Source organism: Oryctolagus cuniculus, chromosome 10 (genome assembly GCF_964237555.1).
Source record: "Oryctolagus cuniculus chromosome 10, mOryCun1.1, whole genome shotgun sequence".
Taxonomy (NCBI): domain Eukaryota; kingdom Metazoa; phylum Chordata; class Mammalia; order Lagomorpha; family Leporidae; genus Oryctolagus; species Oryctolagus cuniculus.
In genome coordinates this window covers 99,016,301-99,041,784 of record NC_091441.1, presented here as the reverse complement: position 1 = coordinate 99,041,784, position 25,484 = coordinate 99,016,301, and the positions used below count along the sequence as shown (strand labels likewise).

At 55.9% G+C, this 25,484-nt stretch overlaps 3 protein-coding genes and 1 long non-coding RNA gene across 8 annotated transcripts; 1 reads left to right on the top strand and 3 right to left on the bottom strand.

Moving 5' to 3' along the window:
- Nucleotides 1-101: 101 nt before the first annotated feature.
- Nucleotides 102-5,660, bottom strand: HYAL3 (hyaluronidase 3). Of its 2 annotated transcripts, none has more exons than XM_070050785.1 (4): nt 5,531-5,660; nt 1,288-2,198; nt 886-975; nt 102-775 (listed from the first exon to the last, which is right to left on the bottom strand). In XM_070050785.1, exons 2-4 carry the CDS (start codon nt 2,179-2,181, stop codon nt 500-502), a joined length of 1,260 nt encoding a protein of 419 aa, XP_069906886.1. In that variant the 5' UTR covers nt 2,182-2,198; nt 5,531-5,660; the 3' UTR covers nt 102-499. The 2 variants fall into 2 exon arrangements, with proteins under 2 accessions (XP_069906886.1, XP_051707583.2); XM_051851623.2 differs by lacking the exon at nt 5,531-5,660 and adding an exon at nt 5,190-5,314.
- NAA80 (N-alpha-acetyltransferase 80, NatH catalytic subunit) lies at nt 2,843-5,665 on the bottom strand. 2 transcript variants are annotated; one of them, XM_008260690.4, is made up of 2 exons: nt 5,531-5,665; nt 2,843-3,991 (listed from the first exon to the last, which is right to left on the bottom strand). In XM_008260690.4, exon 2 carries the CDS (start codon nt 3,989-3,991, stop codon nt 3,044-3,046), a length of 948 nt encoding a protein of 315 aa, XP_008258912.3. In that variant the 5' UTR covers nt 5,531-5,665; the 3' UTR covers nt 2,843-3,043. The 2 variants fall into 2 exon arrangements, with proteins under 2 accessions (XP_008258912.3, XP_002713259.3); XM_002713213.5 differs by lacking the exon at nt 5,531-5,665 and adding an exon at nt 5,190-5,319.
- Nucleotides 5,666-5,829: 164 nt separating this feature from the next.
- Nucleotides 5,830-23,646, top strand: LOC103349227 (uncharacterized). The gene is made up of 3 exons (XR_517445.4): nt 5,830-5,967; nt 22,404-22,446; nt 23,427-23,646. It is a non-coding gene; the product is annotated as an uncharacterized lncRNA (long non-coding RNA).
- HYAL1 (hyaluronidase 1) lies at nt 6,187-9,052 on the bottom strand. Of its 3 annotated transcripts, none has more exons than XM_008260688.4 (4): nt 8,874-9,052; nt 7,510-8,537; nt 7,177-7,266; nt 6,187-7,004 (listed from the first exon to the last, which is right to left on the bottom strand). In XM_008260688.4, the coding sequence occupies exons 2-4, from the start codon at nt 8,500-8,502 to the stop codon at nt 6,690-6,692; spliced, it is 1,398 nt and encodes a 465-aa protein (XP_008258910.3). In that variant the 5' UTR covers nt 8,503-8,537; nt 8,874-9,052; the 3' UTR covers nt 6,187-6,689. The 3 variants fall into 3 exon arrangements, with proteins under 3 accessions (XP_008258910.3, XP_051707581.2, XP_002713406.4); XM_051851621.2 differs by having other exon boundaries at nt 7,510-7,675; nt 8,874-9,036; XM_002713360.5 differs by having other exon boundaries at nt 7,510-9,022.
- Nucleotides 23,647-25,484: the final 1,838 nt, after the last annotated feature.

Below are 25,484 nucleotides of genomic sequence, written 5' to 3'. Positions count from 1 at the left end.
CGGCAGCACGAGCGTCTCGGGATTTGAGGTGGGGCGCTCGCTCCGAGGTCCAGGGGTCATGGGGAGAGATTGGGGCTGGGAAAAACTGAGGGAAGCCGAACTTCAGGCAGCGAAAGACAAAATGACTTTATGATGAAAGCAGAGTACAGACAACAGCTTCGCACTTCACAGACCTCAGCCCAGAGCTTCGTGGGGCCCCGGACGGGTCTCCTGTGATCTCTGCATGGACCCAGCGAGGTGCGGGAAGAAAGCCTTGAGCTGGCAGCCTTAACCAGCTGGAGCCCTGACTCAGCCCCGGGGCTGCCTGCTTGTCAGGAGGAGTCAGATGATCTCAGAAGGCTTCTGGTTTTATAAGCATTTTCCCCCCTAGGCCCCTTTGAACCCGAGAGAGAAGCGGGGTGTGTGCTTGGGAGCAGGACCCCAAGAGTGGAACGGGAGTCCTCCAGGACTGGAAAAGCGGGAGCAGAGACAGGATGAGGCAGGGAAGGGCCTCCTGGCTTCACGCCGCTGCTTCAGGTGCAGCCCCGAGCCTGGGCTCCTGGCAGCCAGGCCCGGCCCAGCCCCAGTAACAGCGGCATCTGAAGGACTGCCAAGCTCCATCGCTGCCGTCGGGCCCCAGGTGCAGGAAGGCTTCCTTCTGTGCTGGATCTCGCCGGACACAGCGCCCGTGGCCGTGACACCTCTGGTCACTGCACGCCATGGCTGCCCTGGTCACATTGATCACATAGGGGCCTAGGGTGCCCACCAGGTAGTCATGGAGACGCCAGCACTCCTCCTGAGGAGGGAAGGGGTGTGTCAGTGCTCCTGGTGGCTCGGAAGTGTAGCCTCTCCCCCAATGGGGACCCAGCACACGCCTCATGGCAGGCCGAAGGGGGCCGTGATCACCTCAGAGCTGGAGAGGCTCAGGTTCCCCCAGAGCACCACGCCGGCCGCTCCCAGGGCTGCGCTCACACCAATGGTCTGCACAAGGTCATCCTGGAGGCAGAGAGCTGCTAAGCGGGGCCTCGGCTCACTGCCGTGAGCTGGGCCTACCCCTGGGTACCGAACTCCTGTCTTCCTGGGCCGTCCACTCAGACAACGTCTCCCCTCAGACCAGGCCTCCATAGGCTGGGCCTTGTGTACTCTTCCAGGTCTTCAAGAGCTAAGCCACGTCTCCCTCACTGGACACTCCAGGACAGGGCCTTCCTCTCATAGCTGCTAGATCAGGAACCTCCCTTTTCAAATCCCCGGGAAGGCCAAGCCTCCTGACTCAGACCTTGGCCTCCCAAGGGCTCACCTTCCACTTACCTGGGCCAGGAACCGGCCAGAGCTCCGGTACGTGAGGCGGGCATAGGCCAGGACAGGCAGGGGGCGCGTGCGCCCCGCCAGGGCCATGCGGAAGGCCTCCTCCAGGCGATGTCGCACGAAGGCCTGGTGGTAGGCAGGTGGCAGTCTGGGTGGGAGGTAGATGCTGGGGAAGAGGGCGCTGGAGGCGTCCCAGAGCCAGTGCAGCTGGGTGTTGCGGGCAAGGGTGGCTGCGCGGCAGTGGCCCGTGTAGTTGGAAGCCTTACTGTGCCAGCCATTGCCACAGGCTGGATAGCGATAGAAGCCCCAGAGCCCATGGGGCCGGAGTGCCTGGCCCAGCCGCAGTGTGTCCTCCATCAGCGCACGGGCTGCCCGCTCAAACCCAGTACGGGCTTCGTGGAGCTGCTCCCGAGGGTCCCAGTCGGGGAACATTCGCTGAGCCCAAGCCCGGGACGCTGCCTGGTAGGCTCGGCGGCGGCCCCGATTCCCAGACCAGAGTGGGTACCACTCCTCCCAGTCCAGCACTGCCAGGCCAGCAAAGCTGGGCCTCAGGCTGTGGCAGATCTGGTAGGCAGCTCGCGCCAGGTGCAAGTCAAGGGGCACAGCCTGGGGGATGCCCCCGTTGTGAGCTGTGCCCCTGGGCCCCAGGTAGGGGTACAGGCCGAACTGGTTCTTGTAGAAAATGGTGACATTCTGGCCACGGAAGTGCTGGCCCCAGTTGACTGTGATGCCCAGGGCGCTCAGTGGCAGCCGCACACCGAAGCGGGCCTCGCAGTGTGCCGAGGGCACGTTCCAGAGCACGGAGAAGGGGCGCTCTGGGGCCTGCAGGCAGCTCTGGCCGCACCCCAGGCACACAGCCACCCCCAGCACCAGGGCCGGGCCTAGCTGCATGGTCATGCCCCAGGGATGGAAACCTGCAGGAGAGGGGGAGGGAGAGAGAGAGACAGAGTGAGAGTGTGGGCTCAGAGGCCACAGCTTTCCACACAGCAGGAAAAGCTCCCAAGCTCCTCCCAAGGCTGAGGGGCTGGGGAGAGCATGGTTCCTGAGGGGTCGTGGAGGCCTCTCGGAGCAGCCACACTGCACTGGCCTGGGTAGTGCCCCTCGTGCGTTCTCCATCAGCGGAGACACCACGTGTCCTCTGGTCTCTCTCCCTCACACAGCTGTCTCGATTGCCTTCCTCCCTCTGCCCCAACAACTCAGCTCCTCCCGCTCCTTGCTGGCCTGGCCTAATTCCTCTGCAACACTCAGGTCTCTGCTCCTGCAGCCGCTGTAGCTCCCTGGTGCCAGCATGAGTCCTGCCACTGCTTGCCCGACTCCCTCCCTCCCTATCTGTCCGCTGGGGTCAAGACCTTATCTGTCTCGTTCTCCATTACCTATGTCCAATTCTGGGCCGGATACCCAACAGGTGCTCCTGAATGGGCAGGGAACAGCCACCTGGGAGGCAGAGTGGGCGAGGTGAAGGCCAAGAGTCCCCCATCGATGGCCCCGGGGGCCAAACTGGGTCTACAGAGATGGGGACCTGAGAAGGGGGGGGTCAACAAAAACTGTCACAGCCACACCTGGTGGAAGCCTTTATTCAGCCACATGGATGGCTCCGAGCCAGAGCTACAGAGCCAGCTCCTGGCCCTCCTGGCGTCTGGAAACACGTCCAGGCTAGAGCTGCCCCCCAGGGGCTAGGGACTGAGGTGTGGACTGTGGGCTGTGGCCGGTACTGTGCCAGGCAGTCCAGGTGCCCAGAAACTGTCTCGGCCTGGTGCTCTCAGATGTCTTTCTCCATCCAGAATATGGGGCATCCCTTCAGGTCGTGGTACTGCGTCCCCAGCGGACTTTCTGAGGGGCACGCTGCTAAAGGCAGGGGTGAGGTGGTCAAGGGCTCAGGTAGCGGAGGGGGTGGTGGCAGCAATGGGGGTGCCTTCGGGCCTCTTGGGGCAGCTTGCACCGGCAGGCTGGGAGCCTTGCAGGGCGGCCGAAGGGGAGGGGCCCTGGAGAAGGTGCTGAGCAGGGCGGCCGGTAGCCGCCGGCTGGTGAAGGCCAGGCCCTGCACGGGCTTGCTCAGCCGGTAGCCCAGGTGGGCGTAGAAGTGCAGCTTGTCGTGGGTGGTGAGGTGCAGCCTGCGGAAGCCCCGGGCCCGAGCAAAGACCTCCAGGCTCTCCATGAGGCGGCGGCCGAAGCCACGGCCCCTCAGGGCCCGGGCCACCACCACTGTCTCCACTAGGAGGCTCTGGGGCTGGTCCAGCACACGCGACAGACGGGCATGGCCCACCACAGTGGGGACTGCTTGCGGTGTGTGGCCGGGGCGCAGCAGCACCAGGCAGAGGGGGAAGGCGTCTGAGGACTGGCCCAGGGAGTGCAGGCGGGAGGCACGGCTGCGGGGCCACTGCTCATTGATGAGGTCGGCACACGCGTCCAGGAGCTCAGGTCGGCAGTGCACAGGCTCCAGGGTCAGCTCAGCCAGGTTAGGGGTTGGGGTCTCCTCTGGCTGCTGTTCAGGATCCAGCGTCAGCCCAGCTGGGCCAGGACCGAGGGTCATCTCCGGATGGCATGTGGAATCCGGGGTCAGCTCAGCTAGCCTGGGGCTCAGGGTCAGTTCTGGCTGGCGTGCAGGATCCAGGGTTAGCTTGGTCAGGTTGAATCTCAGGGTCAACTCTGGCTGGCATGCAGGATCCAGAGTCAGCTCAGCTGGGCTGGAACTCAGGATCAGCTCCATCTGGTGTATAGGGTCGGGGGTAGAGGTCAGCCTGGCTGGGCCAGGGCTGAGTCAGCTCCTGTCTACATGTAGAAGCTAGGCTCAGCTGAGGCAGGCTGGGAGCCAAGACCACCTCCTAACAGGCTGCAGGTGGCTCGGTGCTAGGCTGGAGGTTGGGACCCTCTTCTCCAGGGAGCAGCACATCCTCAGGCCACAAGGGCGCTCCTCCGAGGCTGATGGGGGACTGGGCTGGGGCAGGGAGGGGCTGCTAGAGGGCAAGGTGGGTCGTGCATCCTGGAACTGGGGAATGGTGGGCTGTATCTTGTTCCACACTCTGCTCATGGCACAGGTGATCTCAATGAGACCCTTCCCCTATATCTGTGGGAGCAGGGCGGGAGGCCTCACGTATCTTGCCCCACGCTGGAAAGATGGCACGCTGCCGAGCCCAGAAGTCTTGGCTCCAGGCTGCTCTGGCTACAAATTCGTCCTCCCGGGGACCCTGCTGCACCAGGACAGCGGACGCAGCCTACTTGCTGACCATCTCGTCTCTAGCACTCCACCGGCCGGCCTGAGAGCTGCCACTTACAGCCCCCGGGCTTCAGAGCCAGCACGGCCTCCGACTCGCATGCCCCTTCTCCTCCCTACGCTCAGCTCTGCTTCGGCTCCTCCGTGCCGTGCCACTGCCTGAGCGGCCCTGGGTCCCCACTCACCCCCCACATCGGGCTCAGCTTGCCCCTCGACCGCTCTTCCTGGCTGCGGCACACCCAGGTCTGCCCAGCTCGGGACACTCTGGGCATGGTCCCACTGGCCCACAGTCACACAGCCATGCTGCTTGTGCAGGCCTCCCCCCCCCCCCCCCCCGGCCTGAGTCTCCTAGCCACCCTAGATAAAGACCACAGCTTCCTTCCTTTATCCACAGGGTGTCCAACGGCCACCAGGTCGGGGGCCCAGGTCTCCTGTGCCCAAACCCCATTGTGTGACCCCCTCTCTCCAGTTCCGGCAGGCAGCAGGGTCTGTGCGGGGATGGGGGGATTTCTTGCAGGTGCTTGGGGCACCTGACAGCTGCACCTGCTTAGGCACTCCAGAGGGGGCTGCCTGCCTCCTTTTCCCAACCTCCCCTGAGCTTGGGGCCAGTTCAACGCTGGTCCGTAAAGGGCTGCTCCCCTTCCCAGCCCCACCCCACCAATAACACATCCACTCAGAGCTCTAAGAACCTCACCTGAGGCAGCCCAGCCGCACTCCTGGGTTGGGAGGGAAGCAGCCCCGGGCTTCTCGGCGGGCTTAACCCCTACAGTGCCGACCCCACCCACTGTGGGCGGAGCGAGGCTCCGGCATTCTCGGGGGCTGATGGCTCCCGTGCCTCGGTTCCCCCCTCTCCTAATGAGTCACAGATGGTGCAGCTTTTAGGCTTCGAGAGCTGACTCTGGGTGTGTGTGGTCTGACATGCTCTGGGAGGGAACGACTGACGCAGGGAGGGTGTGCGGGCGGCAAGGCCACTGGGGGGGCCTCCCGCGCACGGAGGGACGGACAGGGAGCCCGTGGGGAGGGGGCGGTACTAACATGTTGATGCTGGGCTCCGGGACGAACCGCGTCCTCGTTCCGCACGGTTTGGGATCTCGCGGGCTCGGGCTCGGCCTCCTCCGTCCGCCCGCGCTGGCCCCAAGCGGTGCGGCGGACGCACTGCAGCGGTCGCGGCCCCGCGGCTCCCCTCTTGGGCCTAGGTCTCCCGGGGCGGCCGGCCCCCGCCCCGGCCCCTGGGTGTCACCGCCGAAGCCCCGCCCACGGCTCTGCGCGTCACAGCGCGGATGGGGCGCAGACGCGGTCTCTGCCCCGGCTCCGGTTCTGTGCTTCCTGCCGCGGCCAAGCCGGGCCTGACGTCCGGCTGACCCCTCCTCCTCCCTGTTCGGGCCCCACACAGGCTCCGCCTCTGGTTTCTTGCATCACGTTTAGGTCCCGCTTCGATTGGTCGGGGGACCGACGCAGCCCTGCTTCCGCTGGTAGGCCCCTCCCCCAGCTACGCCCCCACCCCACCCCCAGGCTCAGCCTGGTCCGAGTTTCGTTGAGGCTCCCGCGGGCCTCTGGAATCAAATGGAGAGGAACTTCCTCCTGAAATTCGGGTCCCACCCTGGGAAGCTGTCACCCTCAGACGGACAGGGGTCCCGGGAGAGACGAACCACTGCTGCCCGTTGTAGGTGCTACATAAGCAACTCGCCAAGTCCGTCTTGACTGCTTTATTTGCTGGGCTGAGGGGGTTGGTGAACATCCCATAGTAAATCCAAAAGGCCGTCCGCAACTGGGACCTCAGCTTCGCCCTGTCTTTGCTGTGTGACCTTCCTCAAAGGGCTTGCCCTCTCTGTTGGTGCCTCAGTTTTCTCATAAGCCTAATCGTGAGGATAAACGAAGTCCTCCTAAAATGACTAACGTGGGACTTAAGGAGTAGGTGCTTGGCGAATAAGGGCTTCTGCGGTTGCTGCATTTCAGACTGGCGTAGTGTCTGTCCTAGCGCAGTAGGTGCATGTGAACAGTGCCTGCCTGTGGCTGTAACTGTGTGTCTACTCTGATCCGTACCCATGCCTGAGTGTCGGGGCACGCGCCGTGGTGCTGGCTGAGTGTTACTCCTGTGACTGTGTGGCTGCGCCTGGTTCTGAGGAAGCTGTGCCCAGCCCCGCCCGGAGCGCACGAGGTTCTGGGTGCGCACAAGGCGACGACGTGTGACCCGTCACCGCCTAACCTGCTGTTCACACTGAGCTCCCCGCCACCCACGGTAGCAGTGGCATTGGAACTCCGTAGCCATTTGCACCCGATCCTTGAGTGAGAGGGCGCCCTGCAGGGTCAGGGGTCCACCGGGCTTGAGCTGGATGGAGAAACTAGCAGGACTGAGGACGAGGAGGGCCTCGGGGTGGCTGGGGTGGCGGGCACAGCGGCCGTGGCCCGAGCACAGGGCTTGACTGCAGAGAAGAGCCGCACTGGTCACATTCAGGATGAAGGGCCCCAGTGTGGTGTCCACGTACGTCTTGATGGCCAGGCAGGATTCCTGGAGGAGAGGGGGAGCGTCGGATACCACCACTATGCACAGGCCTACCTGGGTCATCGAGGCCTCCCCTGCTGGCCAGCCAGGATTTCCAGGGTGGAGAGGGTGGGCCAGGGTCTCCTGGTTACCGTGACCGCCCGATCCCTGCTCCTGGCCCCCAGAGGCCCGAGCTCACCTTGGTTTTCGTGTTCTCCGAGCTCACCCAGAGCACCACTCCGGCTGCTCCCTGAGCCATGCTCTCCCCGAGGCTGTGCTCCAGCTCCTCCTGGGGAAGAAAGACCACGCAGCTCTGAGGGGCCTCCCTCCCCAGGGCCGGTCGCTGTAACCCATTGCGTGGAGCACACGCGTCCCAACCACTGCGTGCGGCAGCGCTGCCCAGCACGCGAGCCTGTCCCCGTCGCGCCTGCGAGTGCCATGCAGATAACACTGCCTCTTCCCAACAAGTGAGCGGGTAGGAGTGCCTGACGGGAAAAACTGACCAGGGCGTGGGGTCCTGAGGAAGACTCACCAGGGGCAGGAAGTGGTTCGTCAGTGCGTAGAAGATCTGGGCGTAGGGGAGCACTGGCAGAGTGGGGTTCCCAGCAGCCGTTGCCACGCGGAATGCCTCGGTCACACGGTGCCGCACATACATCCACGCTTTCCCTGTGCCCTCCAGTGCTGCAGGCATGTAGATGCTGGGGTAGAGGGCACAGCTGTGGTTCCACAGCCAGCCCAGCTGGTCATTCTGCTCAGAGGTGTCTGGGGCGCACTGGCCTGTGTAGTTGGGGCTTAGAAAATCAGAGTTGTAGCAGTCGGGGAAGCCATAGAAGCCCCACAGGCCGCCGGGCCGCAGCAGCCGCCCCAGCTGGAGGGTGTCTGTCATCCAGGCCTGCGCGGCCCCCTGGAACTGGTCCTGGGCTGCCTGATCCACCCGAGGAGCCGGCCAGTCAGGGTGTGTGGCCCGCACCAGCGCCCGGGAGCGCTGCCGGTAGATGTCCTTGGCATCCCAGTTGAAGGCCCAGCGCGGGCGCCAAGCCTCCCAGTCAATGACTACCAGCCCTGAGAAGTCGGGTGCAGGCATGGCAGCCAGAATGTCGTGGAAGGTGCGGGCCAGGTGGGTAGCCAGGCTGGCATTCTGGGGCAGGCCACCAAACACAGGCTCCCCAGCGGGCGTGTAGTACGGGTAGGTTCCCAGCTGGGAGCTGTAGAAAATGGTCATGTTAGGGCCGCGGAAAGCCTGTCTCGGGTTGACTACCACATCGAAGACACTGACGTCCACATCCACGCCGTGCATCTCCAGGCACCACTGGGTGTCTGCGTTCCAGACCGTGGTGAAGGGCTTGGGGGGTACTGTAGAGTCCCCAGAGCCTCGAGCAATGGCGAGCAAGATCAGAAAGAGGCCACAGATGCGAAGCAGGCGGGCTGCCATGGCACAGGGAGGGCCTGGGGAAACCTGGCCGGGGAGGCAGAGCTGAGAGCAGGCCTTGATCTCCAAGAGCCCAGCACGGAGCGTAGGGGCCATGCCCCTTGCTACTCTGGTTCCCGTTAAACACAAATCTGTAAAACGCAGGGAGGTTAGAGGGCAGAGGAGAGACATGGGGGAGCCCTGGGGGCCCATCCGGGTCACCTCTAGGGTTGGGCCCCTGCCGTCTGCCTCCCCTTGCTCTGGCCTAAGCTTGCCCACCCCCTTTCCCAAAGGCCACTGAAGTTCTGGGAAGAGCCAGGCCCTGAGCCTGAGGTGACCAGGCCGACCTGACTGGGAGGAGGGGCTTTCCAGTCTCTTTGAGCAGAAGTGCTGGCCACTCACTGGAGAAAGCCGTGCCCTGTGAACAGACACTGGCCAGCCCAGCCCTCCTGCTCACCCGCCAGTCTGCCCGCTTTGTCCCTGCTGACCTCAGGGCCGAAGGGCCTCATCCTGCAGACTTCCTGACCCCAGGGTGTGGGCAACGCAGGGCCAGGGCGGACTCCCTCCCTTGTCCTGGCCTCGGCTGCACCAGAGATCGAGGAGGAAGAAGCTGCCTGGCAACTCTTTGCTTTTGTAGGAGTTGCACCACCCAGTCCTGGGGCGGGCCAAGGGGCGGGCCCTGGATCTGGAGACCGGGCTGGGAGGCCCCGCTGCCTCTGAATCTCCAGCAAAGTGCTCTCAATGAGGGGTGGGGCTGAGCCGGCAGGAGCCCCTCCCGAGTGTGGGCTCTCGGGCAGGGCTTTGTGGCTCTCTGGGCACTGGAAGGGGTGAGCAGCGATGGGCACTGGAGTCTTAAGTGCTCAGGGAAGGTGCTTTCCCCTCGAAGCTGCGTTAGGACCTGGGAGGGCCCTGGGCACTTTTTGCCTTCATGGAGAACTTTTCTCCATAAAACAATCTCTGTTGACTCATTTGTTAATTTTAAATGTTTGAGGGGCTGGCACTGTGGCGCAGCGGGTAAAGCTGCTGCCCACAGTGTCAGCGTCCCATATGGACGCTGGTTCGAGTCCCGGCTGCTCCACTTCCGATTCAGCTCTTGGCTATGGCCTGGAGAAGCAGAAGAAGATGGCCCAAGACCTTGGGCCCCTGCACCCACGTGGAAGACCCTAAAGAAGCTCCTGGCTCCTGGCTTCAGATTGGTGCAGCTCTGGCTTTTGTGGCCATCTGGGGAGTGAACCAGCAGATGAAAGATGTGTCTCTGTAAGGTGTCCGGCGTGTAACAAATCTTCCCAGTCAGATAAATCAATTAATTCACAAGTATGTGTTGGGATTCCGCTCCTGGGTGAGGTTCACTGGTCCCAACAGAGCGGGGGCTGGGGAAGTCCCAGCTCAGAGGTTGGGAGGGCTCCTTTTATAGACACAGGGCGTGGGGGTTAAAGGTTGACCTTTAGGCACCCGTGGGGGTCTTGACAAGGACTTTCCATTCCGGGAAGTGTAGGCCTTCTCTCCTTGCGGGTCCCAAAGCTGTCAGTCTCTACCTCTCAATGTAACTCTGTCTTTCAAATAAATAAATCTTTTTAAAAAATGTTTATTTGAAAGGCAGTGATGGAACATAGACATAAGCCTCAGCCATTCTTGCTCAGTGCCCCAAAGCTGGATAAACGCTGGAATTTATTCTGTGCCCTTGAATCGCCAATTGGGTTTCACACCCTGTGGCCTTCATACCTGACCCTGCCTTGTTTCCAGGTTCCCAAAGCCCTGCCTAGTTCCAGGAATTCACCTCTTCCTGCTGTCTCTACCCCCAGCCCCAGCCCCTGCCCTCCTGAAATATAAAAAGGCCCGGCCCCTGGAGGTCAGGGCCTTCTGCCCCTGTTCCATCGATGTGCAGGCCGGCAGTTGGTCACCCACCTCTGCGCATTTATTTTCTCCGAATACATTCGGTCTGGCTGTAAATTCCTACACGCCCTCCTCTGTTCTGTGCCTTTTTTTTCCTAACGGGGAGTAAGAAAGAGATGGAAATCTTCCATCCACTTATTTGTTTATCAAATGCCCGGAACAACAGGGGTTGAGGCAGGCAGGAGCCAGGAAGTCCATCTGGGTCTCCTACGTAGATGGCAGGGTTCCAAGCACTTGAATCATCCCTGTCCCCCAGGATATGGGTCAGCAGAAAGCTGGATCGGGAAGCAGAGTTGGGAACTGGACTTGGGCACCCGGACAAGGGATGGGCACATCCCAGTCACTGCACTATTACAGAAACCTGGGGATGGGAAAACTCCCTTCAAACAGGCACCGGAGTCTGTGGAGGCTTGAAAGCCGTTGATTAATCCTGGTGGGCTCATGGGAGTCATTTCCTGAGGCTGAGCCCTGAGCCTAGGTTTCTTAGAATATTTATAGGTTCATCAGCATCATACTTTAGCATTACAGCAATGATGGGTTTAAATTGCAGCTTACATGACTTAGGACCACACTTAGCAATGGTCGGTGGGTCTGGTGTGTTTATAGAGGAGATACTGGGGCAGGTTTATAGGACAGATTTGACTGGAGTTACAGAAAGCAGGGCTTAGGGCATCTTCCCTCCCTAGACAGGATCACTGAGGGAGCCGCTTGTCAAGGTTAGTGTTGGGGGGCCTCGTCCTTTTTTTTTTTTTTTTAATTTTTGACAGGCAGAGTGGACAGTGAGAGAGACAGAGAGAAAGGTCTTCCTTTTACCGTTGGTTCCCCCTCCAATGGCCACTGTGGCTGCACCGAGCTGATCCGAAGCTGGGAGCCAGGTGCTTCTCCTGGTCTCCCATGTGGGTGCAGGGCCCAAGCACTTGGGCCATCCTCCACTGCACTCCCTGGCCACAGCAGAGAGCTGGCCTGGAAGAGGGGCAACTGGGACAGAATCCGGCACCCCAACCGGGACTAGAACCCGGTGTGCCGGCGCTGCAGGGCAGAGGATTAGCCTATTGAGCTGTGGCGCCGGCCCTTCCTTTGTTTTTGATTGTGGGCTTACTGCCTCTACATTGCCCCCACCTTGGGTGCTCCTTAACCTTTCTAAGGGGTACCATCTTCTGTTACATCCTCTAAATTAATTCACTGGTGGCTTTGGAGGAGCACTTGGAACTCCACAGCCTCAGGTGAGCAGAGATGAATGAGTTTAGCATCTGAAGGGTGCCAGGACCAGACAGGAGTTCCAGAAGGCTCGTGAGGAGAGGTCCAGACAGCGGGAGGAGCCAGGATGTCCCACTCCCTGCATTCCAGAAACTCTAAGAATTAGCTACTTTTTTCTCTCCTTTTTCTGGCCCTCCTGTTAAGTTGCTGGACCATATCTCTTAGTACTCTTAACTCTAAGGGAAAGAATGCAGATTGGTGACATCTCCCACAGGGCACCAAAATGTAAGGAAAAGAGGTGCAAAACAGAGAGGAGGCAGGGTACAAATTGACAGGCTGAATTACAGACAGAATTTCTTCGGGGAAAATCTGTACAGGTGACCAACTGCCAGCGTGTATGTTGATGGAGTACGTGGCAGGAGGCCCCGACCCCAGGGGCAGGGCCTTTTTTATATTTTGGGAAGGGTGCAGGTCGGGGTAGGGGGCAGCAGGCAGAGGTGACTTCCTCCATACTGGTCTGTCTACATTTTTTTTTAAAGATTTATTTGTTGGAAAGGCAGGGTTACACAGAGGCAGAGGCACAGAGAGAGAGGTCTTCGATCGGCTGGTTCACTTCCCTGATGGCCACAATGGCCAGAACTATACCACTTCGAAGCCAGGAGCAGGAGCTTCTTCCAGGTTTCCCACACAGGTGCAGGGCCCAAGTCCTTGGGCGGCTTCTTCTGCTTATCCAGGCCATAGCCGAGAGCTGGATCGGAAGTGGAGTAGCCAGGACTCGAACTGGAGCCCATATGGGATGCCGGGACTGTGGGCAGCAGCTTTACCCAGTTTGCCACAGTGCTAGCCCCATACTGTTCTTTCAAGTGGCCTCAGAACCTAGGGAAGAATGTGGTGGTTGGTGGGGGGTTGTAAAGCTAATAGGGTGTGAGACCAAGTTGAGATTTCAGGGACAAGGGATAAGGTATCTGCTTTCTGGAGAAGGGCTGAGGTTTATGTCTGTCTTCCATGAGTCCTGAGTACAGGGAAGGAGAAGGGGTGCTGATTTCTTGCTACTTCCTGCTGATAAGGGGCATAGACCTGGGGCAAGGATTTGAGCAAGTATTTGTATTTGGGATCAGGTTGAATGAAGAAGAACAGTTTTATATTGCTCCTGCAAGATGGCTTGAGATCTAGCAATTATTTGTCCCTGCAAGAACCTTTGGAATAGTTAATTATACAGGGCAGAGATAGGAGCACTATGAGGTCAAAGGAGATTTTAGAAACATTGCTCCTGGCAGAAGAGATGGCCAAAATGAGGCAGAGTTACTTTGTGAATACATACTATTTTAGTATCATATTTGAGAGGTAGGGTTATGGACAGATGGAGAGACAGTGAGAAAGGTCTTTGATCTGCTGGTTCACTCCCCAAATGGCCAGAGCTGAGCCCATCCAAAGGCAGAAGACAGGAGCTTCTTCAGGGTCTCCCACGTGGGTGCAGGGGCCCGTTGACTTGGGTCATTTTGTTTTTTCTCCCAAATGTTAGGACTTTATTTACAAAGCTTCTTGTTGTACAGAAAGTAAAAATGCTGTTAGAGTCTTGGCATAGCTGGTAGCCATGGATGGCGGACTCACCAGTCATGGCTGCCCATGCTACAGCAAGTCTCATACACAAACCTAACAATGCTTGCAGTTTTGTTGGGGTGAGTCCCTGAGCTTGATGGTGGGTGGTTGGGTCATCTCCTGTTTTCCCAGGCCACAGCAGAGAGCGGGGTTGGAAGAGGAGCAGCCAGGACTAGAAGCAGCGCCCATATGGGATGCTGGCACCACAGGTGGAGGATTAACCTGCTGTGCCACAGCACTGGCCCCATGAATACATCTCATTAGCATGTCTTTTTATGTGTTTGATACCATATTTTTATTTATTTATTTTTATTTTTGACAGGCAGAGTGGACAGTGAGACAGAGAGAAAGGTCTTCCTTTGCCATTGGTTCACTCTCCAATGGCCGTCGCGGCCGGTGCACCGCGCTGATCTGAAGCCAGGAGCCAGGTGCTTATCCTGGTCTCCCATGGGGTGCAGGGCCCAAGTACTTGGGCAATCCTCCACTGCACTCCCTGGCCACAGCAGAGAGCTGGCCTGGAAGAGGGTCAACCGGGACAGAATCCGGCACCCCGACCGGGACTGGAACCCGGTGTGCTGGCGCCGCAAGGTGGAGGATTAGCCTATTGAGCCGCAGCGCCGGCCTTGATACCATATTTTAACACACCTGATTTATTGGTGTAAAAGCAACATTCTTAACCCAAAAAGAGGCAAAATCCTCCTTTCCTAGTGCCTGGCAGTTCTGGAGAAGCGCTGCCAGTGAGTCCACCTGGTCCCCGAGGCGAGACAGCTGCTGTGCTAGGTCATTTCTGTGTTCTTTGAGACTGAGAGAGAACCTTCGATTTTATTTGCCTCATCTACTGAAATGGCTAGTCCAGTCTTTTCTGTTGCGATTCCTATCAAGATACTCAGCTGGATTATCAGGGGGGTGAGTCCGAAACCCCTCTTGAGGTGGTAGGTTATAGGGACAGAAAATAGATTGGTCTAGAGTAGAGAACCGAGGAGGAAATCGGAAGGCAAGTGTACAAGACTCTGCCCAGTTGGTGGGGAGGCAGGTGCATGCCTGCTTACCAAAGAGAAAGGATGCCGCTGTCCGGTCCTACGCACACAATCACAGGGTAAGAGAGAAAGTCTGTGCTCTCATGCTTGCAGGGGAATATGAGGAGTAAATGCCATTGTAGCTGCTTTCATGGGGTGTGAGGAACAGTGGTTGCTAGTGGGGGTGGGCTTGGGAGAGTGACAAGTAGGCCACAGGTGTTGTGGGGAAATGAACCCATATTATGGGAAGAAAGTAAGGAAGCGCACGTGACACCTAAAGAGGCTTGACTGATGAGTGAGGCCGTAGCAAAAATGCCTTGGACAGGTGTAACGGATGGAGTCCTCCAGTGTTCTTTTCCTGTACAGTACCAGTGTATCTTCCTCTAGCCATGCTGATATTTCTTCCGGGGAATTTCAGAAGAGATAACATGTCCTGGGGTTCTGCCAGGAGCGTTCTGGTTCTTGTAAAATAAACAAGTCTGTGGGCCTTTTCCCAGACCTGAGAGGGAGTGGGGAGGGCTTGCCAGCCCTTGGGGGAGGAGTGTATGCAGATACAACATGAAGATATATTGGGATTATCTTCAAAAAAATAGGCTAGAGGAAAATGTTAATGAGAGATAGGTAAGATTTTGGGGAGGAAGTGTTGGTGAGAGGTATGTGGGGGCTTGGAGCCACAAGAAGGGATCAGGTTAGAAGCAGGAAATAGCAGAAAAACATCCTATGGAGAAGAGGACCAGTCAGCGGGGGCAGTTGGTGTCCAGCCTGTGGCCAAAGTCAGGCCAGGACTGCAGCTGCAGACCGTAACAGAGGGTGACAGTGCACCACAATAGGAAGTGCAAACAGAAGGTAAAGGGGTGTGTGTGTGGGTGACTCAGATCTCCCTGGAGCCAGCAATCTGAGAGGAGGCCGGGAAGGTAGATTGGTGGAGGTGAATACCAGTAGCTTTCCTGTAGAATAATTTGGAGAAATCTGTGGAATTCGGGAATTGTCAAGGACATGAGAAGGTGGTTCTTCTGGTGCTGCAGGGAGCTGCATCAACCTGAGAGTGATGGGTCCTGTGGAAGCAGGCTTGCATGATGGAGACGTTAGTAGTTTTAATGAAGTAAAATGTACGGGGGCGGGGGGTGCTCTTTGAGTTTGGCAGCAGTGGGGTAGCCAGTATCACCTGATAAGGCGCACTGCGTTTTGGCTTCAAGCCGCCTCATTGTATCTATCAGGTCGAAAGGCGCACAGTCGGTAGGTACAGAGTGAGGTTTGGTCGATGTATGTCTGTATAGGTCCATAAGTGAGTGCAAGTGAGAGGAAGAACAGCTTCAGAATTTTGTAGGGGAAAGTCAGGTGAAAGAAGAGGCCCTCCACAGAGAATTTCAAACGTGCTAAGCACTAATGGGTTCTGGGCAGGAGATCTAATTCTTTTTTGTTTGTTTGTTTTTTGTTTTATTTATTTATTTTTTTTTTTTTGAAAGGCAAAGTTAGAGAGACAGAGAGAAAGGTCTTCCTTCTTCCTTTGGTTCACCCCCCAAGTGGCTGCTACAGCCGGCGTGTTGCGGCTGGCGCACTGCGCCGATCCAAAGCCAGGAGCCAGGTGCCTCCTCCCGGTCTCCCATGAGGGTGCAGGGCCCAAGGACCTGGGCCATCCTCCACTGCACTCTCGGGCCACAGCAGAGAGCTGGACTGAAAGAGGGGCAACCGGGACAGAATCCGAATCCGGCGCCCCAGCTAGGACTAGAACCCGGTGTGCCGGTGCCGCAGGGGGAGGATTAGGCTAGTGAGCCACTGCACCAGCCCAAGAGCACCAGCCCAAGAGATCTAATTCTTACCTACAGGAAGGAGTTTTACCTAATCTAAGTTTAGTTAGAGCCTTTTTTTTTTTTTTTTTTTTTTTTTTTGACAGGCAGAGTGGACAGTGAGAGAGAGAGAGAGAGAGAGAGAGAGAGAGAGAAAGGTCTTCCTTTGCCATTGGTTCACCCTCCAATGGCCACCGCGGCCGGCGTGCTGCGGCCGGCGCACTGCGCTGATCCGATGGCAGGAGCCAGGTACTTACCCTGGTCTCCCATGGGGTGCAGGGCCCAAGCACTTGGGCCATCCTCCACTGCACTCCCTGGCCACAGCAGAGAGCTGAACTGAAAGAGGGGCAACCGGGACAGAATCCGGCGCCCCAACTGGGACTAGAACCCGGTGTGCCAGCGCCGCAAGGCGGAGGATTAGCCTAGTGAGCCGCGGCGCCGGCTAGAGCCTGTTTTACAAAGCCATTCAACCGTTCTGAAGAGCAGCAGATACTCTCTAAGTAATTTGAGAGCTAAACTCTGGTCTGTTATCTGATTGAATGGAAGCTGGTAATGCAAATCTTGGGATAATATTATTTAATAGTGTAGAGGAAACCATGGAAGCTCTTACATTAGTAGAGGAGGAAGTTTCCACTCACCTTGAGACCATCACCAGAAGGTAATGTGTTTGCCTAACTGGTGGCATATGGGTGAGGTCAATCTGCCAGGCCTCACCTGGGAGTGATGCACAGGCCTGGTGAGTGGGGGATGGGCTGGCCTGATATTAGAGTTGGGGTTAACAGTTTGACACATGCTACATGTCTGAGTATGCAGAGTTTCTTACATTGTGGGAGTTAAGTGCATGTGTGATCTCAGGACGTGAATAAGAGTTTGACAGAGAGAAGGGAGGTTTTTTAGAAAGGTAACTTGAAGAGAAGAAGCGAGCACTAGTTTTTATCTAGAAACCACCATGAGGTCTTCCCAGATGCCCCCTGTAGTTGGAGCTGAGATTTCTAAGAGTGAATATACAGGACCAAAGCTAAAGAGAAATGATGGGATGGTTTCCCCACAAGCCACTGCCTCAGCTGGAGGATCAGCCTGGTTGTTAGCTTCGGACAGGCACTGTTTATCTTTCTGGTGGCCTTTGCAGTGAATAATAGCCGCTTTTGTTGACAGCTGGGCAGCATCAAGAACTCTAATCAGCCTGCCACTTGTTAAAGGGGTTCCTCGGGCCATCAGAAAGCCCCTTTCTTGCCATATCTGGGCATATTACAGGCATATTAGGAATCTCTGTATATTGACTGCCTTTCCTTGGGCTAAGGTGAAAGCTTGAATCAAGGCCAACAACTCAGCCTGTTGAGAGGTAGTGCCTCGAGGTAGGGGCCTAGCATCTATTACCCTAAGGGGGGCACCAGAAGAGGCATCATCATGGTACCCCTCAATTATTGCACATTCAATAGGGAAAGGGGGAATTTTAGATGCCCTGCCGTCAATGAACCAATCCAGGGCTTTAAGATGAGGAGTGTCTGTGAGGTGGTGAAATGTAGTCAGGGAAGAATCAAGAAAGGACAGGAATGGGGTTCAAGGGGATCAGAGAGGGTAGCAGGGTGGAGAGTAGCTAGGCTGAGAGAAAAGCAGTGATGAAAACTAACAGTGGGCTGGAGAAGGGGGGAGTGGAGAACTGGGATGCGATATGGTGCTATAGATTGAAAAGCCCAGCGGCTGAGGCGGTCTTGAAACCCATGTGAGGACCAGATTTGTAAGGGTTGGTAAAGGGTCAGCTTTTGGGCTTCAGGTATGAGAAGGCCTGGAGTGGCCAGGACTTTTAGGCACTGGGCCAGCCTTAATAAACCCCATCTAATTTTTGGAGAGAGAAGCCACAGGAATAATAGTCTCTAGCCTCTTGGGCCAGGAGATTGAGTGCTTGCCCCTTAGAGCTATGGATACAGAGGAGCAATGGTTTAACTGGGTTCGGAAGGCCCAGGATGCATGCTTGCAGAAGAGTTTTCTTTAGGGCTTGGAATGGGGTCTCTAGAGGGGACATCTCTTGCAAGGGCTTGTCTAAATCACCCTTGGTAGCTTCATAGATTTAACAATAAGAGAAAAATTTGAAATCCAGATGTGAAAGTATCCCACGAGTCCCAGGAAAAAGAGGAGGTCACACTTAGTTCCCAGGAATGAAAGATGGTATATTTGCCTATTTTCTGGTTGGAGGAATTGTGCGAGTGTCTGGCATCACGACAAGTCCCAAGATGGAGACAGAAGTGGGAATTAGGCTAATCCTCCGCCTGCGGCGCCAGCACACCAAGTTCTAGTCCCGGTCGGGGCGCCAGATTCTGTCCTGGTTGCCCCTCTTCCAGGCCAGCTCTCTGCTGTGGCCCAGGAGTGCAGTGGGGGATGGCCCAAGTGCTTGGGCCCTGCACCCGAATGGGAGACCAGGAGAAGCACCTGGACCCTGGCTTCAGATCAGCGCAGCACGCCTGCCGCGGTGGCCATTGGAGGGTGAACCAACGGCAAAGGAAGACCTTTCTCTCTCTCTCTCTCTCTCTCTCTCTCACTGTCCACTCTGCCTGTGTAAAAAAAAAAAAAAAGATGGGAATTAGCTGAGCCTTCCTTTGGGATATCCTATAACCTTTTACAGCTAGAAAGTTCAAAAGACTAGTGGTATGTTGGAGACTGGTGTCTTGGGAGGGGCTACAGAGTAGAAGATCATCAAAATACTGAAGCAGGTTACTGGGTAAAAGGTTAATAGAGGCTGGATCTGCCTGGAGAGCCTGTCCAAAAATGTATCCACTGTCCCGGAAACCTTGGGGTAGCACTGTCCAGGTGAGCTTTCGAGCAAGCCAAGTATCCAGGTCAGACCAGGTAAAGGCAAAGAGTAGGACGATGTGCCAAGAGGGATCGTGAAGAAACCATCCTTTAAGTCCAGGATGGAAAAGAAAGAAGTTGTAGGGGGAATATGGGAAAGGAGAGTGTAGGGGTTTGGCACAACTGGGTATGTGGGCTGGACAGCAGCATTAATATGTCAGAGGCCTTGTCCTAAGCGGTAAGAGCCATCTGGTTTTTTGACCAGAAGAATAGGTGTGTTATGGGGGAGTGAGCGGGAGTGAGTGTATTAGATTGGAGGTAATGGTCTGTAATAGGTTTTAGACGTTTGTGGCCTTCTGGGCTTAAAGGATATTGGGGAACATCAATAATTCTTGTAGGGTCTTTTAGATGTGAATGGGGGATATGGTGGGTGGCAATTACCGGGTGGGACGTATTCCACGCTACAGGATTAACCAAGGGAAGAGAGGGAGCCTGGGGTAGGGAAGTGGGGACAGGAAGGTCCGTAATGTGAAGTATAAAGGTTTGTGCTTGATCCCGGGTGGGGATGGAGATAGATGCCCCCAGGTGGTGGAGAAAGTCCCTGCCTAAAAGGAGGCTGGGGTGTGGGGAGCAACTGAGACTAGACTAAGTTACTGGAATTAAGACTTATTCTATGCATCTGCTCTCCCACAATATGGCGCAGCTGCCTCTCGCCAATTTGACTGATGAGCTGCAGGAGCTGATCCTGCTCCTGATTGGAGGAGAGCAGTGTACTCGGCGTGTGGGTAGCAGAGTTGGGATTGGTGGAAGAGGACTATAAAGGAGGAGAGAGACAACATGCACCAGGAACATCTGGAGGAACACCTGAGCAGCCCCTGAGAGAGCCGGCCGGCGGTGTGCCGCTCCTCCGTGGAAGCGGGGAAAGTGGCAGGGGGAACCGCCCTTCCACGGAGGTGGAGGGGTCGGCAGCCAACCCGGGAAGGACCAGCAGCAAACCCGGGAAGGGCCGAGCAGACAAAAGAACAGCTCAGGGTCCTGTGTCGTTCCTCTGCGAATGGGGGAGCGACACTGGGGCATCTAGGAAGGATGAGAAAGGAATTCGGAAGAGTAGTATCTCTGAAGGAGCAATAGAAGGCAGGAGTCCTATTAGGCGTGTCATTAAGGCCTTTCATGCCAACAGGAGAGACTGAGGACGAAAGGAGTGGGCTGCAATATTGATTTAAAGCAGGGAAACTAGCCCCGGTGTCCACCAAGAAAGAACCTCGCTTGCCAGACGCTGTCCCTATTACCCTTGGGTCCCTGGACTCATCTGTGTCGGGGGCTGTGGAACCCAGGCCATCTCATTCTGTTAAGTTTAATGAGATGAGATGTCCTGTGCCAGAGGGTTTGAACAGAAGGCTGTTCCAGAAAGGGGGGCTTCCCTCCCTGGGGGCAGTCCATCTTCCAGTGACCCCATTGTCCGCACTTGGGGCACGAGATAGAGGGAGGCCTCAGGTTAGGGAAGCTGCTGGCCCAGTGTTCAGTATTGCCACATGTAGTACAGGCTCCAGGAGGGCTAGAGCCTTGAGCTGAGGTGAACTTTGAGTTGAGTAGGCCTTAGCCTAGTGCCCAGCATTGCCGCATCGATAACAGCCCCGGAGGGTGGGCCTGGCTTGCAATTGGGGTCTCTGTAGATTAAGGAGGTCAGCATCTGAAACTATCTCCTTCTGAGTCCGTAATTCCTCTATTTCTCTATCGCTAAAAACATGAAAAGCCTCATCTATGAGGTCCCTCTGGGAGGACTGAGGACCATCTTGTGATTTTAGGAGTTTGTGATGGATATCTGGAGCTGACTGGGACATAAAGTAGGAATTTGAAATTCTTTTTTTTTTATTTTTTTATTTTTTTATTTTTTTGACAGGCAGAGTGGACAGTGAGAGAGAAAGAGAGAGAGAGAAAGGTCTTCCTTTTTGCCGTTGGTTCACCCTCCAATGGCCGCCGCGGCCGGCGCGCTGCGGCCGGCGCACCGCGCTGATCCGATGGCAGGAGCCAGGAGCCAGGTGCTTTTCCTGGTCTCCCATGGGGTGCAGGGCCCAAGCACCTGGGCCGTCCTCCACTGCACTCCCTGGCCACAGCAGAGGGCTGGCCTGGAAGAGGGGCAACCGGGACAGAATCCGGCGCCCCGACCGGAACTAGAACCCGGTGTGCCGGCGCCGCTAGGCGGAGGATTAGCCTAGTGAGCCGCGGCGCCGGCCGGAATTTGAAATTCTATCTGGGGGCACCGGCGCCGTGGCTCACTTGGTTAATCCTCTGCCTGTGGCGCTGGCATCCCATTTGGGTGCCAGTTCTAGTCCCAGTTGCTCCTCTTCCAGTCCAGCTCTCTGCTGTGGCCCAGAAAGGCAGTGGAAGCCCCTGCACCCGCATGGGAGACCAGGAGGAAGCACCTGGCTCCTGGCTTCGGATCGGTGCAGCTCTGGCCTTAGCGGCCATTTGGGGAGTGAACTGATGGAAGGGAGACCTTTCTCTCTGTCTCTCTCACTGTCTATAACTGTATCTGTCAAAGAAAAGAAAAAGAAAAATTCTATCTGGGGAATTGGGATTGGTGTTAGTATACTTTGTCACTGCCTCTGTAAGGCGTGACATAAATAGAGCAGGGTTTTCTTTGGGTTCCTGGGTGACCTCTTGGATTGTCCCGTTTATGGCTGTTCTTGGCCATAGCCGCCTGCAGGCATGGGATCATGTGGTCTCGGGTCTATAGCCCCGGATCCCTGGGTTGGTAAGTCTGATTTGGGTTAGGGTTGGTTTTGGAGATGGCTTGAGTGGCCTCTGGGTGTCTGTTTGAGGCCTGATGGTGCATATTACCTGCATGCTGGTTGGCAGCATGAGAGACTCCTTCAGATCCACCTAGAGTTAGGGTACAGGATAGAACTAAATAGAGATCATTCTAAGTTAAACCACAGGACTGAGTCGGATGGAGAAATCCCTGATGATATTTGAAAGTATTCTTGGAGAATGAACTTAAACGTTCCTCAATCTGAATAAGGTCTGATAGAGGACACATAGACCCTAACAAGAGCTTCCACCCAGCCACCTCCCTCAAGGGGAGGAAGGATTTGGGTTGTACAGTTTGGGAGTTCATGTGAGGAGGGGATAGGGTAGCGGGAGGAGGCGGGGTGGGATCCGGATGAGGGATTAGGTGCCTCCATCTGAGAGGATTCCTGAGGCTGAGGCTTTGGAATTCCCTGGGACTGGGGTGCGTCGGGGTAGGGCAGAGGGTCATCTGCAGGGTCAGGGTCACAGAGGGGACGAGATGAGGGAGGGAGTGGTGGGGTGGAAAAATTTCCTTCCCTGAGGAGAACTGGGTAAAGAGTCTTGCAGGGATAAGAGTGGGGAGGGGTGGCAACTGCCCGTGCTGCCACCGGTGGGGTGGAAGGGGAGGGGCTAGAGAGCAAAGGGTGGTGTTCCTGAGCCGCTGCGTTCTGGGTGGAGGGAGAAAAAGGAGGGGTGGGGAGGCTGCAGGCCCTCTTCCTCCCTGAGAGTTTGGAGTGAGGAGAACTGACCCTGAGGGAGGCAGAAAGCATGGACATAGGAGATCTCTGACCATCTGCCATTTCTCCGTGTAAAAACTCTGAAGGTCGCAGAGGATTTAGAGATCAAAGGTACTGAATTCTGGCCATTTTGAGCCATTGTCTGATTTCTATTGAGGCCAAATTTTAGAACAGACGTTAATTAATCGCTTCTGCTTTATTTCTTCATTTAGGCCCAGCTTGTGCAAGCTTTTGAAGAGGCACGCCAGAGGGGAGGTGGGTGAAATGTGAGGTATTTCGGAACTAGCGGGTTGGGTAAAATATGGCCTGAGGGAAGAGGTCCCTTCCCAGGGTGCCCCTGGGAAAGAACCACCCCAACCGAGAACCCAGGTTCTAAGTCCTCTAAGAGGCGAGGACGAGAATCCCCATGCCTAGACCAATGTCACAGTTCTAAGCTATGGCAGATGAGTGTTTGACCACACAGGCCAGGGGGATGAACCAGTCACGAGAGTCACCCCAGTGCCCTTGAGGCAACAGAGGCTTCTCTTAGCAATCGATCCAGTGGGCCGAGAATGAGATCTGATGTTGTATGCAGTGATGAGATGCAGCAAAGGGCTCTCATCAGGAAATGAGAAAGTTGTAAGGTGTCCCGGCGCGTAACAGATCTTCCCAGGCAGACGAATCGATTAATTCACAGGCTTTTATTGGGGTTCCGCTCCCGGGCGAGGTTCACCGGTCCCAACAGTGTGGTCCCAACAGAGCGGGGGCGGAGAAGTTGCGCATCAGAGATTGGGAGAGCTCCTTTTATAGATTCAGGGCATGGGGGTTAAAGGTTGAGGCGGGTCTGATCCTCATTGGTTGACCTTTAGGCACCCGCAGGGACCTTGACAAGGACTTTCTTCCCCGGAAGTAGGCCTCCCCATTCCCGGAAGTGTAGGCCTTTCCTCCATGCGGATCCCAAAGCTACCAAAAGTGACTTAGGCTGTTCTCAACTCCCAGGGTTGTTTTTGGAGGAGTGTATTCCAGGCCCGTCTGGGTCACTCCAAGGACAGCCAGGGGATTCCTGGAGGTTGTACCCTCCCTCACCCCGAGGAGAAGCCAGGTCAGAAATCAAAGTAGAGAGATAGACTTGAGGACACTCCGTCCAGCTTTTGGGGTGCAGTTTTTGCCTGGGGAAGTTTGAGCCCTGGTCAGAGGTTCTCGGTCACCCACCAGGTTGTTCCCCATTACGTATATCCCTGGTCTCTCCTTGAAAGGAAATGAAGATCCAGAGCCACAGAGGAGAGTTGAAGGCGAGAGAGTGCGGAAGAAGGGGAAAGGAAGTCGCAGCTCTCATCCAAAAGCTGGAACCTTTGCTCCCCTCCTCACATGGGGCACCAAAATGTGAGGAAAAGAGGTGCAGCACAGTGAGAGGAGGCAGGGTACAAATTTACAGCCAGACCACATTTATTCAGAGAAACTAAATCTGCACAGGTGTGCACACTGATGGAACACATGACGAGAGGCCCCAACCCCAGGGGCGGGCCTTCTTGTATCCTAGGAGCGTGGGGGTGGGGATAAGGGATGGCAGGCAGAAGTGAATTCCTCCATGCTGGTCTTTAAGTGCCCAAGAGCCTTCAAATATGGGGAAAATGTGGGGGTGGTGTGTAACCACAATAGGGTGTGAGACCCAATTGAGATGCAGGGACTAGGCATAAATTCCAATGTTATCTGTCTTTGGGAAGTGAGTGAGAATGGCTGAAGCTTATGTCTTGGTTCCATCGGAAATGGCAGCCTTCATTTAGGAAAAGGCAGACGCCCCCTTTCTGAAGTTAGTTGGTCAAGTCCCCTCCTGTTCTGCAGGACTTGGCTGCTACTGAGTCTCCATGATTTTGGAGAGCCACTGATGACTTAGCTGCAGATAATTTGCTGCAGAAGGTGGCTGATGAAGCAGTTCTCACTCTGGTACTCACTCCAGTTGTTATTCTCAGGCCAACTATTAAGGGAATGAAGTGGATGGCTTTTTTTTTTTTTTTTAATGTTAATCACATTTTGTTACTTACACTTTTTTTTTTTTTAAAGATCTATTCATTTGAAAAAGTTAGAGATAGGCAGAGACAAAGAGAGGTCTTCCATCCACTGGATCACTCCCCAGATGGCCGCAATGGCTGGAGCTGCGCTGATCCAGAGCCAGGAGCCTCTCTGGGTCACCCATGTGGGTGCAGGGGCCCAAGGACTTGGGCCATCTTCCACTGCCTTCCCAGGCCATAGCAGAGAGCTGGATAGGTAGAGGAGCAGCCGGGACCAGAACCAGTGCCCATGTGGGATGCTGACGCTTCAGGCCAGGGCCCCAACCCGCTGCGCCACAGCACCGGCCCCGATGGCTATTATTACTCGGACTTGATTGGGTACTAGTAAAGGAAGTTTGGTTATTGGTGGCAAGGTACATCTGAGGAGTGAGGAAAGCAAAGGTTCGCTGTGGCTTTTGCTAACTCGCCTACTGGCTTTGTCCCCACTTGGTTGGTAATGCATTTAGGAGCCTTTTTAGGTAAAACACAGGCTGTTATAAGAAACAGAAAAATTCCTCCAGACAGACCAATTACCCATATATAAAACATGGCTAGAGCAAACCTTTGTGACTGGCTCCAGTTTTTGAGAGCCATCTTGGCCAGACCTGTGGACAGCAGAAAGGTCAATATTATCATTGGTCCAAACGGAATAGGGTGGCATCATGACCTGATTCTTGGATATCCCTCTGTGAACTTTGCAGGCTTCCTCCGTTCGTTGACCAGTTGGCTCCCAGGGTTGTAGCTGGAATAGGGTTGTAGATTGCTCAAGCTTCGGCTATGTATAGATTTACTAGTGGCTCCTGTGGTCAAAGCAGGGCAGTGGGCTCAAGGTTGCCCTGAGGGGTTTTCAGGATCTCTGGCACCAGATACTTGGCAGAAGTCAGGTAGAGCAGCAGCCTTTACTCGAGAGTGATGGATCCAGGTGTCTATACCTGCAGCCCTTAAGGCTATAGGAGTGGTTAGAAACACAGGGCAGAGCCCCTTCCTTGAGATCCTTTGGGGTACCCTGTGTCAGTCTTCTACTCATACAAGGTCTCCTGGCCCGTCAGGGTATACTTGGTTACTGAAGTCTAACACCCACTGGTGTAACTGGGCTATAGTAGTGGCCAGGAGCTGTAGCTGGGCATGGATTTCTAAATTTTTCATTTCTTTCTTATCTCTGGGAACCTTTATAATGGGGGTGGGGGCAACCAAACAGAATCTCATGGGTGAGAGCTTGATTCCTATTTGGGGTGAGCATCTCGCTCAGAGGAGACAAGCAGTATT

What these genes read in the sequence shown, in the direction of transcription:
- HYAL3 (XM_070050785.1), bottom strand. Translation starts at nt 2,181, where the DNA reads ATGACCATGCAGCTAGGCCCGGCCCTGGTGCTGGGGGTGGCTGTGTGC. An exon ending in CTGGCCGGTTCCTGGCCCAG is followed by an intron (nt 976 to 1,287) that starts GTAAGTGGAAGG and finishes CTCTGCCTCCAG; the next exon opens with GATGACCTTGTGCAGACCAT. An exon ending in TGAGCCTCTCCAGCTCTGAG is followed by an intron (nt 776 to 885) that starts GTGATCACGGCC and finishes TTCCCTCCTCAG; the next exon opens with GAGGAGTGCTGGCGTCTCCA.
- NAA80 (XM_008260690.4), bottom strand. Translation starts at nt 3,991, where the DNA reads ATGGAGCTGATCCTGAGTTCCAGCCCAGCTGAGCTGACTCTGGATCCT.
- HYAL1 (XM_002713360.5), bottom strand. Translation starts at nt 8,598, where the DNA reads ATGGGCCCCCAGGGCTCCCCCATGTCTCTCCTCTGCCCTCTAACCTCC. An exon ending in CGAACCACTTCCTGCCCCTG is followed by an intron (nt 7,267 to 7,509) that starts GTGAGTCTTCCT and finishes TTTCTTCCCCAG; the next exon opens with GAGGAGCTGGAGCACAGCCT. An exon ending in CGGAGAACACGAAAACCAAG is followed by an intron (nt 7,005 to 7,176) that starts GTGAGCTCGGGC and finishes CCTCTCCTCCAG; the next exon opens with GAATCCTGCCTGGCCATCAA.